Source organism: Rosa chinensis, chromosome 7, assembly GCF_002994745.2.
Source record: "Rosa chinensis cultivar Old Blush chromosome 7, RchiOBHm-V2, whole genome shotgun sequence".
In the NCBI taxonomy this organism is placed as follows: Eukaryota; Viridiplantae; Streptophyta; class Magnoliopsida; order Rosales; family Rosaceae; genus Rosa; species Rosa chinensis.
In genome coordinates, this window is record NC_037094.1 from 58,682,513 (window position 1) to 58,694,335 (window position 11,823).

The following is an 11,823-nucleotide window of genomic DNA, read 5'->3' on the forward strand; positions in this document are numbered from 1 at the left end:
ATCCCTCATTCCCTCGGTCAAGTCTTCAGTCTCTCTCTCCCGAGAACTTCTCTTTAGCTCGGGTCTCTTCACTTCTTCAGCCTCTTTCTTTCTCACATGGCTCGCACACCGATCAGATCTCTCGCACACCGATCAACATCTCATTCTTGTCGTTCTCTCTTCCATCGTTCTCTTTACCGTTCTAAGCAGCCATGGCGACCGCTGCGTTGCTCCGATCTCTACGACGTCATGACCTCGCTTCAGCCCCTCTGTTCCTACTGCTTGCCGAAGTACCGATCTGTACGTCTTACTCCTTATCTCAGATTCTTTCCATCTTTTCATCTTTTCAATCTCGATTCTGATCATTCAATGTTTAGATCTGCTTTGGGTTTATTCGTCACTGATTGTTTTTGTATGTTTGATGTGATTAGAGGAAATGAAATCGATGGGTGATGTCATGGTATTTGAGTTACGAAGCCTGGGACCTTGCACAATGTTCAGTGGCTCTGCAGGTTTGATTTTATTTTCTGTGATGAGTGTTCATTTATGTTGATTAACATATCCACAGTCTAGTATATATACTGAATCTGATAATTTTGGGGTTTTTCTTCTTTTGAGCTTATGTTCAAAATGATTCATTTTCTTTTGTTTTATATTTAGGTCTTGATGCCCAGTACTCCAGTAGAATATATCTACTGTTAAGAACACAGTAATAGATTGCAAACACACAGTTTTGAGAGAATGCTTTCTTATTCAATTCAACGCAGACTTTTGGCTAATATAGCCTTACAAGAAGATCAAATCAAATCACTAACAACCCACGTTTTACAAGCCCTAGAACGTGGAAACTTAATTGAAAAGAAACAGTCAAAAACCCTATCTGCTAGTCCCTAATAAATAGGGTTTACTAACAAACTATTAGGTGAAACTTAAATAACAAGAAACAGCAAACTCTAACGACTTTTAACAAACCAACATTCCCTCCCTTAAACTGTATGCAGAAAGCATTCAGTTTATCTTTGGAAATTCACGGATTCCCAGCAAGCTACGAAGCTTCAAAAATAACTCCAATCTGAGGGGCTTCGTCATTATATCAGCTATCTGTTCTTGAGTGTTGCAATAACTCAGTTCCACAACTCCATCTCTTGCCAAATCACGAAGAAAGTGAAAGCGTATATCAATGTGTTTGCTTCGACCGTGCAAGACAGGATTCTTGGAGAGCTTTCTAGTAGAGCTGTTATCACACAAAACCAGAGTGCATTTTTCTTGCTCATGACCAAGCTTCCCTAGCACTCTCCTTAACCACACACACTGACAAGCACAGGAGGCAGCGGCAATGTATTCAGCCTCAGTGGTGGACAAAGTCACCACAGGTTGTTTCTTGGACGACCACGACACTGCCCCAGAACCAAGCATAAATACGTACCCTGAGGTACTTTTCCGATCATCCAAGTCTCCGGCAAAATCGCTATCAGTGTAGGCTATGAGATCCTTGCATCCTCCTTTCTTGTAAAAGATCCCCAACTCAGTTGTACCTTTCAAGTACCTGAGTATCCTCTTTGCTGCAAGCCAATGAAGCTCAGTAGGACAAGACATAAATCTGCTAATAAGACTTACCCCATACATCAAATCGGGTCTGGTTGCAGTCAAGTACATGAGACTGCCAACCACTTGCTTAAACAAAGTTGCATCAACTTTAGTCCCTGCCTCATCCTTCGACAACTTGGTTCCTGGAACTATTGGATTCATGACTGAATTACTCTTGTCCATACCAAATCTTGCCAAAACTTCACGAGCATATTTCCTTTGACACACAAAAATTCCATCTGAACTTTGTACCACTTCAACCCCGAGAAAATATCTCATCCTCCCTAAGTCTGACATATCAAACTCCAACATCATTGACTTCTTAAATTCATCACACATACTCCTATCATTGCCAGTATAAATTAAATCATCAACATAAAGACTGACAATTAAGAGCTTACCTCCCTCCTTCGATTTTGTGAACAATGTGTGTTCACAGTAGCACCTTTCGAAGCCTTCTCTAACAAAGTAAGCTTCAATCTTGCTATACCACGCTCGGGGCGCTTGTTTAAGCCCATATAATGCCTTTCTCAGCTTGTATACTTTGTCTTCTTCACCCTTCTTCTTGAATCCTTGAGGCTGTTGCACAAAAACTTCTTCATTGAGCTCACCATGAAGGTAAGCGCTTTTTACATCCAGCTGAAAGACATCCCAGCTTTGTTGAGCTGCTAGAGCAAGTATCAATCGAATGGTGTCAAGCCTTGCAACTGGAGCAAAAACTTCGGTGTAATCAACCCCGTACTGCTGTGCATACCCCTTAGCCACAAGCCTCGCCTTGTACTTGTCTATTTCTCCACTCTCATTAAGCTTAGTTTTAAAAACCCATTTAACTCCAATAGACTTCACTCCATCTGGTAGAGTAGTTAGCTCCCAAGTCTTGTTTTTCTCAATCGACTCAATCTCTGCATTCATTGCATCCCTCCACTTCTTGCTCTTGACAGCATCATCAAATGTGATTGGATCATCCTCGGTGAGCATCATCATAGCATTCAGACCTTCATCTTCTGACAAGCCTTCACCGGTCTCATAGTCTTGCATCCAGAGAGGAGCTCTTCTTACCCTCCCTTCATCTGGACTCGGTAGAACTTCTCCATGTACCTCACTAGAAGGTGAACCTGTTGCACTTGAGCTTGAGCTCGAGTTGATGCCATTTGAATCACTTGCATTTGAACCAGTACCATGTTCTTCATTTTCGTCAACTGCTGCTTCTTCTTCATTCTCATTCCCACCTCCATTTCCTTCATCTTCATTATCTCCCCACTCTAACACATCTAAACTCACTTCTTCTTTGCTTCTGCCCCAGTTCCAACATTCATTTTCTTCAAAAACCACATCCCTGCTAACAATAATCTTCCCTGAAACCGGATCAAACAGTCTATAAGCTTTTGATTCATCGCTTACTCCCAACAATACACACTTAAGGCTTTTATCATCCAATTTACTCCTCTTCTGGTCTGGTACATGTACGTGAGCCAAGCAACCAAAAACTCTGAAATAGTCCACCGTAGGCTTCACACCACTCCAAGCTTCCTCTGGAGTTACATCTTTTACCACTAAAGTAGGACATCGATTAAGAACATGCACACTCCATCTCACTGCTTCAGGCCAGAAAACTTTAGGCACTTGCTTTTCAGAAAGCATGCAACGTACCATATTCATCACTGTCCTATTTTTCCTCTCAGCAACTCCGTTTTGCTGAGGGGTGTAGGCTGCAGTTAATTGCCTACTTATGCCATTTGCTTTACAATAATCACCAAACTCATTCGAGGTGAACTCTCCACCCCTATCAGTTCTCAAACATGTAATATATGCACCAACTTCCTTCTCCACACAAGCTTTATAATATTTAAACATAGCAAATGCCTCTGACTTTTCATGCAAAAAGTAAATCCAAGTTTTACGACTGAAATCATCGATAAAACTTAACAAGTACCTCTTCTTGCTGTTTGATGCAGGCTTAATTGGACCGCATATGTCTGCGTGCACGAGCTGTAGCTTGTGTGATGCTCTCCATAAGCTTTTCTTTGGCATGGAGTCTCTATGTTGCTTACCGGTTAAGCAATCTGAGCACAGCTTTGCCGGAGTTTTGAGTGAAGGCAATCCATTAACCATCTTCTTATACGAAAGCGTTCTCAGGCCTTTGAAGCTCAAGTGACCAAATCGGCAGTGCCATAGTTGAGATTCATTCTCTGTAACAGTCTGGAAACATGTAGGAGCCTTTGGGACCATGGCAGCTAGTAGAACAAACATTCTATTTGAACTCATTTCTGTTTGCATAATTAATCCCTTTCTAGGATGAAAAACTCGACACTTCCCATGCTGAATTAAAATAGCTACACCCTTTTCTTGAAGTTGTCCTACGCTCAACAAATTATTCCTAAGCTCAAGAATATAATAGACATCTGAGATTACCTGAGTAAGGCCATTTACTTGCAAACGAACTTTGCCTCTCCCCACAACTGCCATTCTAGAATTATTACCAAGTTTCACAGTCTGTCTAAAGCCTTCATCCAACTCGGAGAACCACTCCTTATTCCCACTCATATGATTGCTACAACCGGAATCGAGAAACCATACCTCTTCCCTCTTGGCTTGATTAAGCTCCACATAGGACATTAGCAGTAGTTCTTCTTCTTCATCTAATTCAGCGTAGTTAGCCCCTTTCTCCCAATTAGGGCACTCATATTGAAAGTGCCCTAACTTGTGACATTTGAAACACTCGATAATGGCTTTATTAAAAGGTTGTCTTCCCCTTCCTCTTCCTCTACCTCTGACCATTCCTCGTTCCCTTCCTCTTCCTGCTCTCTCTTCATGCGTGACCTTTAGAGCTTGTTCCTCCTCTATGTGACCATTCATCCTTTGCTCATGAACAAGCAAGCTACTTTGCAACTCATCTATGATCAGTGTATCCATGTCATTGGATTCTTCGATGGAACAAACCACATAGTCAAATTTTGAAGTCATAGACCTCAAAATTTTCTCATTGATGATAGTTTGACTCATCATCTCACCATGAGCCTTCATTTTGTTGGCTATAGTGAGAGTACGAGCAAAATAGCCATCAACACTTTCTCCTTCCTTCATGTGGAGTGTTTCGAAGTCCCTTCTAAGGGCCTGCAGCTGTGCACGCTTCACCTTGGTTGACCCTTGATATTTGAGCTTCATCGAATCCCAAATCGCCTTTGCAGTATCCCTAATAAGGATAGTCTCCATGATACTGCGATCAATTGCTTGAAAAAGGTAGTTTTTCACCTTTAAGTCTTTCAGTTTCTGCTCCTCGATCACTTTGCACTGTGCTTCTGTAGATTCTGCTCCATGTGCTACTGCTGAGATCCCATTCTCCACAAGACCCCAATATTCTTTAGATCGGAGGAAGTTCTCCATCAACATCGCCCAGTGGTCATAGTGACCATCAAATTTGGGGATAGCAGGCTGCACGAAACTGCTCTCTGCCATTGTTCTTGACTCCCTTACTTCGAAAGAAACTGCGGTTTCTTTCCACACACACACTCACTGGTTCTCTCTCACACACACAGTCAGGCCCCTGTGATGGGGCTCTGATACCAAATGTTAAGAACACAGTAACAGATTGCAAACACACAGTTTTGAGAGAATGCTTTCTTATTCAATTCAACGCAGACTTTTGGCTAATATAGCCTTACAAGAAGATCAAATCAAATCACTAACAACCCACGTTTTACAAGCCCTAGAACGTGGAAACTTAATTGAAAAAAACAGTCAAAAACCCTATCTGCTAGTCCCTAATAAATAGGGTTTACTAACAAACTATTAGATGAAACTTAAATAACAAGAAACAGCAAACTCTAACGACTTTTAACAAACCAACATCTACTCCATGCAAACCAATGAATCTAGATATTGTACATGTTTGTTTGGTTTTGAGGAGGAGGTTAAGAGCTCATACTGCAGTGGGTTTTTTCTAAAACAATCGAACTTCAAGGTAATATTTTCACTCACTTGCTCACTTGAAGGTCAGCTCTATTGTGGTATAGGATTAATCGACTATTTGTTTTATTATTCTTGTTCAGATTGAGAATTCATTTATGATGCTTTTCAGCCTGTGGAGTTCATGTGCAAAGGGGATCAATTTCTGTACCCAGCAAGAGAATGAGATTGTTGTACCGTATTATCAAAACTTTTAAGGCATTCTTCACGAGCTCTGATCTCATGTTGCTTGTCTTTGACCACATGTAAGTAAGTTAAACACACTGGTTTTTGTGGGGGCAGAGTGAAGTTTTTCAGATATTTTACATTGTTTTGGCTTTCTTGTATATATTTGGAATTGGCGTGTAGTTCTGCTATTTGATTGTGCATACTCGTCTTTTTGCCATCACCATAAGTTCATTGCCAACCCCTATGTCCTAGACATCTTGATCCACATTAAGTAATAATATGAGTGGTTTGCTTCTGCAATTACTTCATGATGCGGGAGCATACTTCATATTATATTAATAAATTTGTCTAATTACTAATTGCTAGTATGTAAAATGCAATCACACATTTTTTTTTCCATGTTATTGTCTTTTAAACCTGAGTTAGTAAATGTATTTATGATTGCTATCATTTAGTAAGTATTCCTAGTTCCGGTACTTTTTCTTTTCTTAAACTCAAGCCTTGTGTTTTTTGATCATGCAAAGAAAAACTAGTAGAGGAGCAGAGCTGCATAGGAGTTTTGATGCTGTGTTTGCTTTAGAGGTATGTTCTTGCATGTTCACACAATTAATAAAAAAATAAAACTGACCTTGTGGGGAGCAGATTTGTGTTCATATTGTTGGGTTTGAGTTGTTTTTGTGACTGAGAGGAGCATTAGTCAGAGTAACTGTTGACAATGTGCATCTGGTCTGCCATTAAAGTTGCTACCTTGACTTTGCTTCACCTTATTTTATTTTATTTTTGAAAAGTAAGTTCTGGGTTTTGATGAGATTGCTCGAGCATTTTCATGTAATCCATGCTTCAGTAAAAATAGTCGATTGATTCTTTTGCTTTAGTCAAGTGATAATTATCTGTCCCTTTACAATCCATACAGCCATTTCACTATTTTATAGAAACGTAGAAAGAGTTGCCCTTTTTGTTTAATCTTCATAAGCCATCTTGTATGAAACTCTTATAGCTCTTAAAGCATGTCAGTATCTTCTTTTTCGTCTAATGTATTTGGGCTGAAGCATTTTCGTTTCACTTTGCAGGCAACAAGAACCAATTATCAAAACTTTCCAGCTGTTTAGAGGATATATTTCTAGATAATGTTTTTAGCTTTTTTTTCTTTTTTCTTTCCATATTGAAGTGGCTCCAATGGCCTTGATTTGTTCCATATTGAAAAGGCTCCAATGGCCTTGATTTCTAATTTCCTAGTTTCCAATGTAATTTTTGTAAGTATATTGGTGAACACGGATCCTAAAATGCTAGCTAAAATAGAAAGGGAAGGGAACATCATACAGGCCTTAAAAAAACAAATTTTTGATTAGATAGTTTTTATTAAAAAAAAAACCGAACCGGACGGTTTGATTAAATAATTTTTTATTTAAAAAAAAAAATTGAACTGGGCCGGACCGAACCGAACCGAACAGTCCGGTTCGGTTTTCGGTGTTGAAGTTTGAAAAATATAAAACCGAACCGAAATCTAGTTCGGTTCGGTTCTCGGTTTTGGCCTAAAACCGAACCGAATCAAACCGAACCCACCCCTACTCTGATTTGGTTTGGTTGGTTTCCACGTGGCTCTGTTTGCTTGCTGCACGAAGAGAGAGATCAAGAAGGATCGAGAGAGCCAGACAGGTCAAGAAGGATCGAGAGCGTGCAGGTGCGTTTCTTTGCTTTCCGGAGAGAGAGAGAGAGGAGTTTTTTAGGATCGAGAGAGTGCAGGTTTGTTTCTAGAGAAAGCACAGTCGAAACACAGAGAAAGAGAGAGCGCGCGCGAAAGAGAGTGGTGATTCCGTTTTGCTGTGAGGAGGAAGAAGATCTGCGTCTTGGATAGGTCTGCCGTTTACCTTTTGGGTTAGTTCTTGATTGCTGTCTTTGGTTTATAGTTTTGATTGGTCTGTTTTTTCCCGTGGTTGGTTTTTAATTGAATTGGGTTTCGATTTTGTAGGGGTATTGTTCGGTTTTGCTGTGAGAAGGAGGAGGATCTGCGTTTTGGATAACTCTGTCGGGTACCATTTGGGTTGGGTTTTTGATTTGTTACGTTGGTTTGTCATTTTGATTGGGTTTTTTTGCTGTGATTGGTTTTCAATTGACTTCCGTTTCGATTTTGTAGGGGTATTGTTTGTGCTTCAGTTTCTTTCAGTGATTGATTGGAGGAGGTTCAAGGTGAGGCCTTTCTTTCTCTTTTTTGTTTTTTGGGTAAATTGTGAAGAGTTTTTGTTCTAAATTCAGTATTGTCTGTCTACTTCTTCTATTTTCAATAAATACTGAAGTAAATAAATGAAAAGAGGAGGAGGTTAGGGATAGCTGCCAGAGAACGAATGATTGTTATAGATATGGGTTTCGTTGGGGGAGTAAGGATGGGAGGTTTCGAAATGTGGGTTTTGAAGTACGATTCGAGTTGTCTGATTCGAAATTGAAAAACCCAATCAAAAATTCAATTGGTGGGTATTTGAAATTTGGATTGCGAATGCTCTGTTTTTTTTGTTCAGATTCATGGCAGCTAATTATTAGCTGTTAGAGATGAATTTTAGCCCTGGATAAAGGCTTGATAGAGCTTGGCTTTATGTTTGATGAGAGCTCATAAAACCTTTTTTCGTTTGGGATTTTGTTAAAACAGAAGAAAAGAAAAGAAGAAGAACAAGAGGAAGAAGAAAAGGAAGAAGAAGAGGGAAATCGAGTAAATTGATCATCCCAGGTACTTTTTCTGTGAATTGTTGCCCAGTATATGTCAGTTAAAACAAGTTGCCAGCTTTTGCTTATTTGAAATACTATTTACCATATCTGAAAGGCACTTCTGAAAGGCATAGTTAATCTCATGCATATCGGTAGGATAATTTTTTGCATATACTATACAACGATGCATAATTCTGATTTGAGCTAAACTGGAGCATAATTTTTTGCATAGTTAATCAACGATGCATAATTTTTGCATAGTTAATCAACGTAAGATAATTCTTCAGTTAATCTCATGCATAATTCTGTTGCATATCTGTAGGATAATTTTTTGTTATATCTCATGCATAGTTAATCTTCAGTTATTCCAATCATACGTAATTGCCTAATTCCAATCATATGTTGCATAACAAATTGGTTTGTTATGTTGCATATCTCTATCTGTATGTAGCTGTTTATGTACCATAAGATAATTCTATCCTACAGTTGTTGTAACATAAGTCGGAAAAGACGGTTCTGCCCTTTGAGATTTTTTTGTTTTTCTGTGTATCGATCTTTATCTTCTTCTGTCTTCATCTAAATTGGGAGTGTGATCTGGATTTCTATAATCAGTGGATTGCTTCTTTTCTCTGCGGTCGTTTAAGGAGGATTGAGAGGTCAATTTTTTTGTTTTGATTTGTGAATTTGGATTTGGTTCATTCTTTTGTGCTTACGATCTTCTGTGATTTAGATTTTGTGATTGGCTTCTGGTGCAGGTTACATTGGTTGGGTTATAGTTTGAAAAAGGGTGAGCGTATTTGTCAGTTTTTGATTATCTGTGGAGGAATTTTGGTTTGTGGTTTTGTATAGATTTGATTTGTAGAGGGAGCTAGATTCGTCAGTTTTGTTCTGCTGGGGAAGAAGACGAATTACTAATTCTGTTCTTTTCTTTTGTCGGTCTTGATCACATCTGGGTGCTTTTGATCTCATCTCAATCGCTCCAACCACTACCAACTTCCCGATGAGTGCATATATGATATATTCTGGTGTGGTTTAATTATTGTTATTATGTTCACGCGATAATGAGATGTATATATCTCAAGTGGAGATCGAATATATAATTTGTATATGTATATAATATACCTGTAATACTATATCCAGATCAGTAGCTATGAGAACAAGATTGATGAAATGAAGCCCATGAGTCCATGACAAGACAGGAGTATGTTGCATCTTTGAGGAGGTATGTATACTAATTCCATTCGAATTCCATAATTCTGATCATTGTAGAAGACAACGTGGTTCAATAATACTTTCTGCCCCTATACTTTTAGCTGGTACCTATAAGAGTAATACTGGCTGTAATTCTGTGCAGAAAGGAAACCCCTCATCATTCTTATAATTTGGACAATCATATGCATCAGTTCAAGGGAAGTAGCGCAAGGTAAACATTTCAACCTCATATGGTTTATTCAAAAAGAATCTGTCAGTATATTTTGTATTCACTTTTAAGAGAACAAGATTTATCTCACAATTCCTTTTGCCACTTTGTGCAGCATCAGAACCAAAAAGGTGAAAGCTGAATGCCAACAGTTCAGGGAATATTGTAGGGCAGGAAATGGAGAATGGTACGTAATCACATAGATACGTATCTTCCAGTATAAAGAATCACAGCTGTGGCTTCATATATATTTTAAAGGAAACGTTAGCTAAATGCTTTTCAGATTCATTATCAGCTTCTCCTATATTTTTTTAATTTTTAATTTTTAATTTTTTTAATGTTAGTAGGTTATTGTTTGGAACAGCACACGAGAGGATCAGAGGATGATTGTTACTGATATTCGAATTAGAACAAATCTCCTGAACAGAAAATGAACAAGTATGATGGTAGAGTTCCTATGAGTTCAGATTCGATGAGTAAAATAGAGGCAGAACTTGAAGCTGAACTTGGGAGGTTGGGGCTAAACAGGAATACTTCTACTTTGGAGAGAAGATTAACTTATCTTGATGAGGTACAAAGTCTATGCTTATCGTTGCAATTTTAAGTTTAAGCAGCACAAATGTATCTTTTAGTAATTACACATCTGGCTCTTTTCCTACTGCTGAATTAAGTATATCATTTACTTCAGTCTCCAAGATAAAACTGCACACTTAATAGTTTAATCCATGGCTTTGTGTAGATTTTCCATTTTCATACCTGGCTCACACTTAATTTCACTATTTCCTTCCATTTTTGTTTGCAGGTGATGGTGTGAGTGTGTGACAGAGTAAAAGCAGGATCTCCTTCAATATATCTGACAGCTGTTAAGGTAAATGATCTATATCCTTATTTCCTCCATATGTATATATATCTCAATTATCTTGATCAATTACATTGTATTGTCTCTCTCTGTAGAGTGTCACTGATCAAATTTCAAAAAGAGAGATCGCAAAAGCTCTTTCTATATCCAATAATTAATAGAAATTGAAGATGGTAAAACTTTCCTGAACTTATGGCCTATATGTGGAGAATTGGGTGTGCCATGTCTCAGCCAATGTCTGGCAATGAATAAAGCAAGAATTTATAAACATTCCCCTGTTTAATTAATGACATATATGCATAAGATTTTTAGATACTCATCCTCTGATCGAATGACAAAATGTTGTCGTAGCATTCAATTGTACAGAAAATAGGTGTATAGTTTCAATGTATTTACTATAGTTTCTCAACTCAATCGAGTATAATTTATGATTTGGTCCTTGCATCTTTTCTATTTCTTTTAGTGTTGGAGCATCTTTTCTATCAAGGATACTTTTAGCTGCTTTAGTAATTGTAGATACTCAATGACGTATTTATCTTAGTATTTTAATTCTCATTTCTAAAACCTAGCAATTTCCTTGATAGTGTGCTGTGCTAACTAGAGAATCTGAGTTTAGATAGTTTTTTTTTAAAAATTATTTTTTTTATTCCTTAGTAAATTTTCAATTCGATTGTGATTTTTGAATTCTGATACAAGCTTTGTGTTTTTTTTTGTTCCCTCATGTCTTCAGGTATTTTGATCGATTTTCCGGGTTTGAGCCTTCATGCGGCTGTAATGTTTTGTTGCTTTTTTTTTTTTCCTTGGTTGAATCAGACTTCAAACTTAATTTTTTGTTATAATGTTGAAACCAGCTGTAATGGATTTTGGTATTGAGGAAGGGTGTAATGGATTCAGTACCTGTATGTTTTGGCTTTGCCTTTTGTGAATTCTTATATACTCATTGTGTTTTTCTTTTTTAAGAAATAATGAAAATTGTAATGCAGATGTGATGGGATTATGAACGAAAGTGATCAGAAAAGATTACATCCTCCAGGTCGTTCCAAAACATTCAATCTTGAAACTACCTGTGTTGCAAAAATTCCTATGAATTGAGCATTTTCTTTTTTCATATTTCTGATATTTTCAGCACCTTTCTTATTTAAAATAC

The 11,823-nt window shown here is 38.0% G+C and overlaps 2 protein-coding genes and 1 long non-coding RNA gene across 8 annotated transcripts; all 3 read left to right on the forward strand.

Moving 5' to 3' along the window:
• The first annotated feature begins 391 nt into the window (after positions 1-391).
• LOC112179197 lies at positions 392-6,982 on the forward strand. Its single transcript, XM_040509889.1, has 4 exons — positions 392-491; positions 640-669; positions 5,414-5,527; positions 5,616-6,982. Exons 1-4 carry the CDS (start codon positions 432-434, stop codon positions 5,727-5,729), a joined length of 318 nt encoding a protein of 105 aa, XP_040365823.1. The 5' UTR covers positions 392-431; the 3' UTR covers positions 5,730-6,982.
• Positions 6,983-7,275: 293 nt separating this feature from the next.
• On the forward strand, positions 7,276-11,422 carry LOC112179196. Of its 4 annotated transcripts, none has more exons than XR_005802639.1 (4): positions 7,276-7,575; positions 7,670-7,730; positions 7,835-7,887; positions 11,407-11,422. It is a non-coding gene; the product is annotated as an uncharacterized LOC112179196 (long non-coding RNA). The 4 variants fall into 4 exon arrangements; XR_005802637.1 differs by having other exon boundaries at positions 7,276-7,555; XR_005802638.1 differs by lacking the exon at positions 11,407-11,422 and adding an exon at positions 8,342-8,501.
• Positions 9,039-11,053, forward strand: LOC112179195 (histidine-containing phosphotransfer protein 4-like). Of its 3 annotated transcripts, XR_002927677.2 has the most exons (6): positions 9,039-9,053; positions 9,153-9,619; positions 9,752-9,820; positions 9,933-10,004; positions 10,165-10,388; positions 10,620-11,053. XR_002927677.2 is itself a non-coding variant. In XM_040509891.1 (5 exons), exons 2-5 carry the CDS (start codon positions 9,585-9,587, stop codon positions 10,249-10,251), a joined length of 246 nt encoding a protein of 81 aa, XP_040365825.1. In that variant the 5' UTR covers positions 9,271-9,422; positions 9,538-9,584; the 3' UTR covers positions 10,252-10,337. The 3 variants fall into 3 exon arrangements, 2 of the variants coding, with proteins under 2 accessions (XP_040365825.1, XP_040365824.1); XM_040509891.1 differs by lacking the exons at positions 9,039-9,053; positions 10,620-11,053 and having other exon boundaries at positions 9,271-9,422; positions 9,538-9,619; positions 10,182-10,337; XM_040509890.1 differs by lacking the exons at positions 9,039-9,053; positions 10,620-11,053 and having other exon boundaries at positions 9,316-9,619; positions 10,182-10,337.
• Positions 11,423-11,823: the final 401 nt, after the last annotated feature.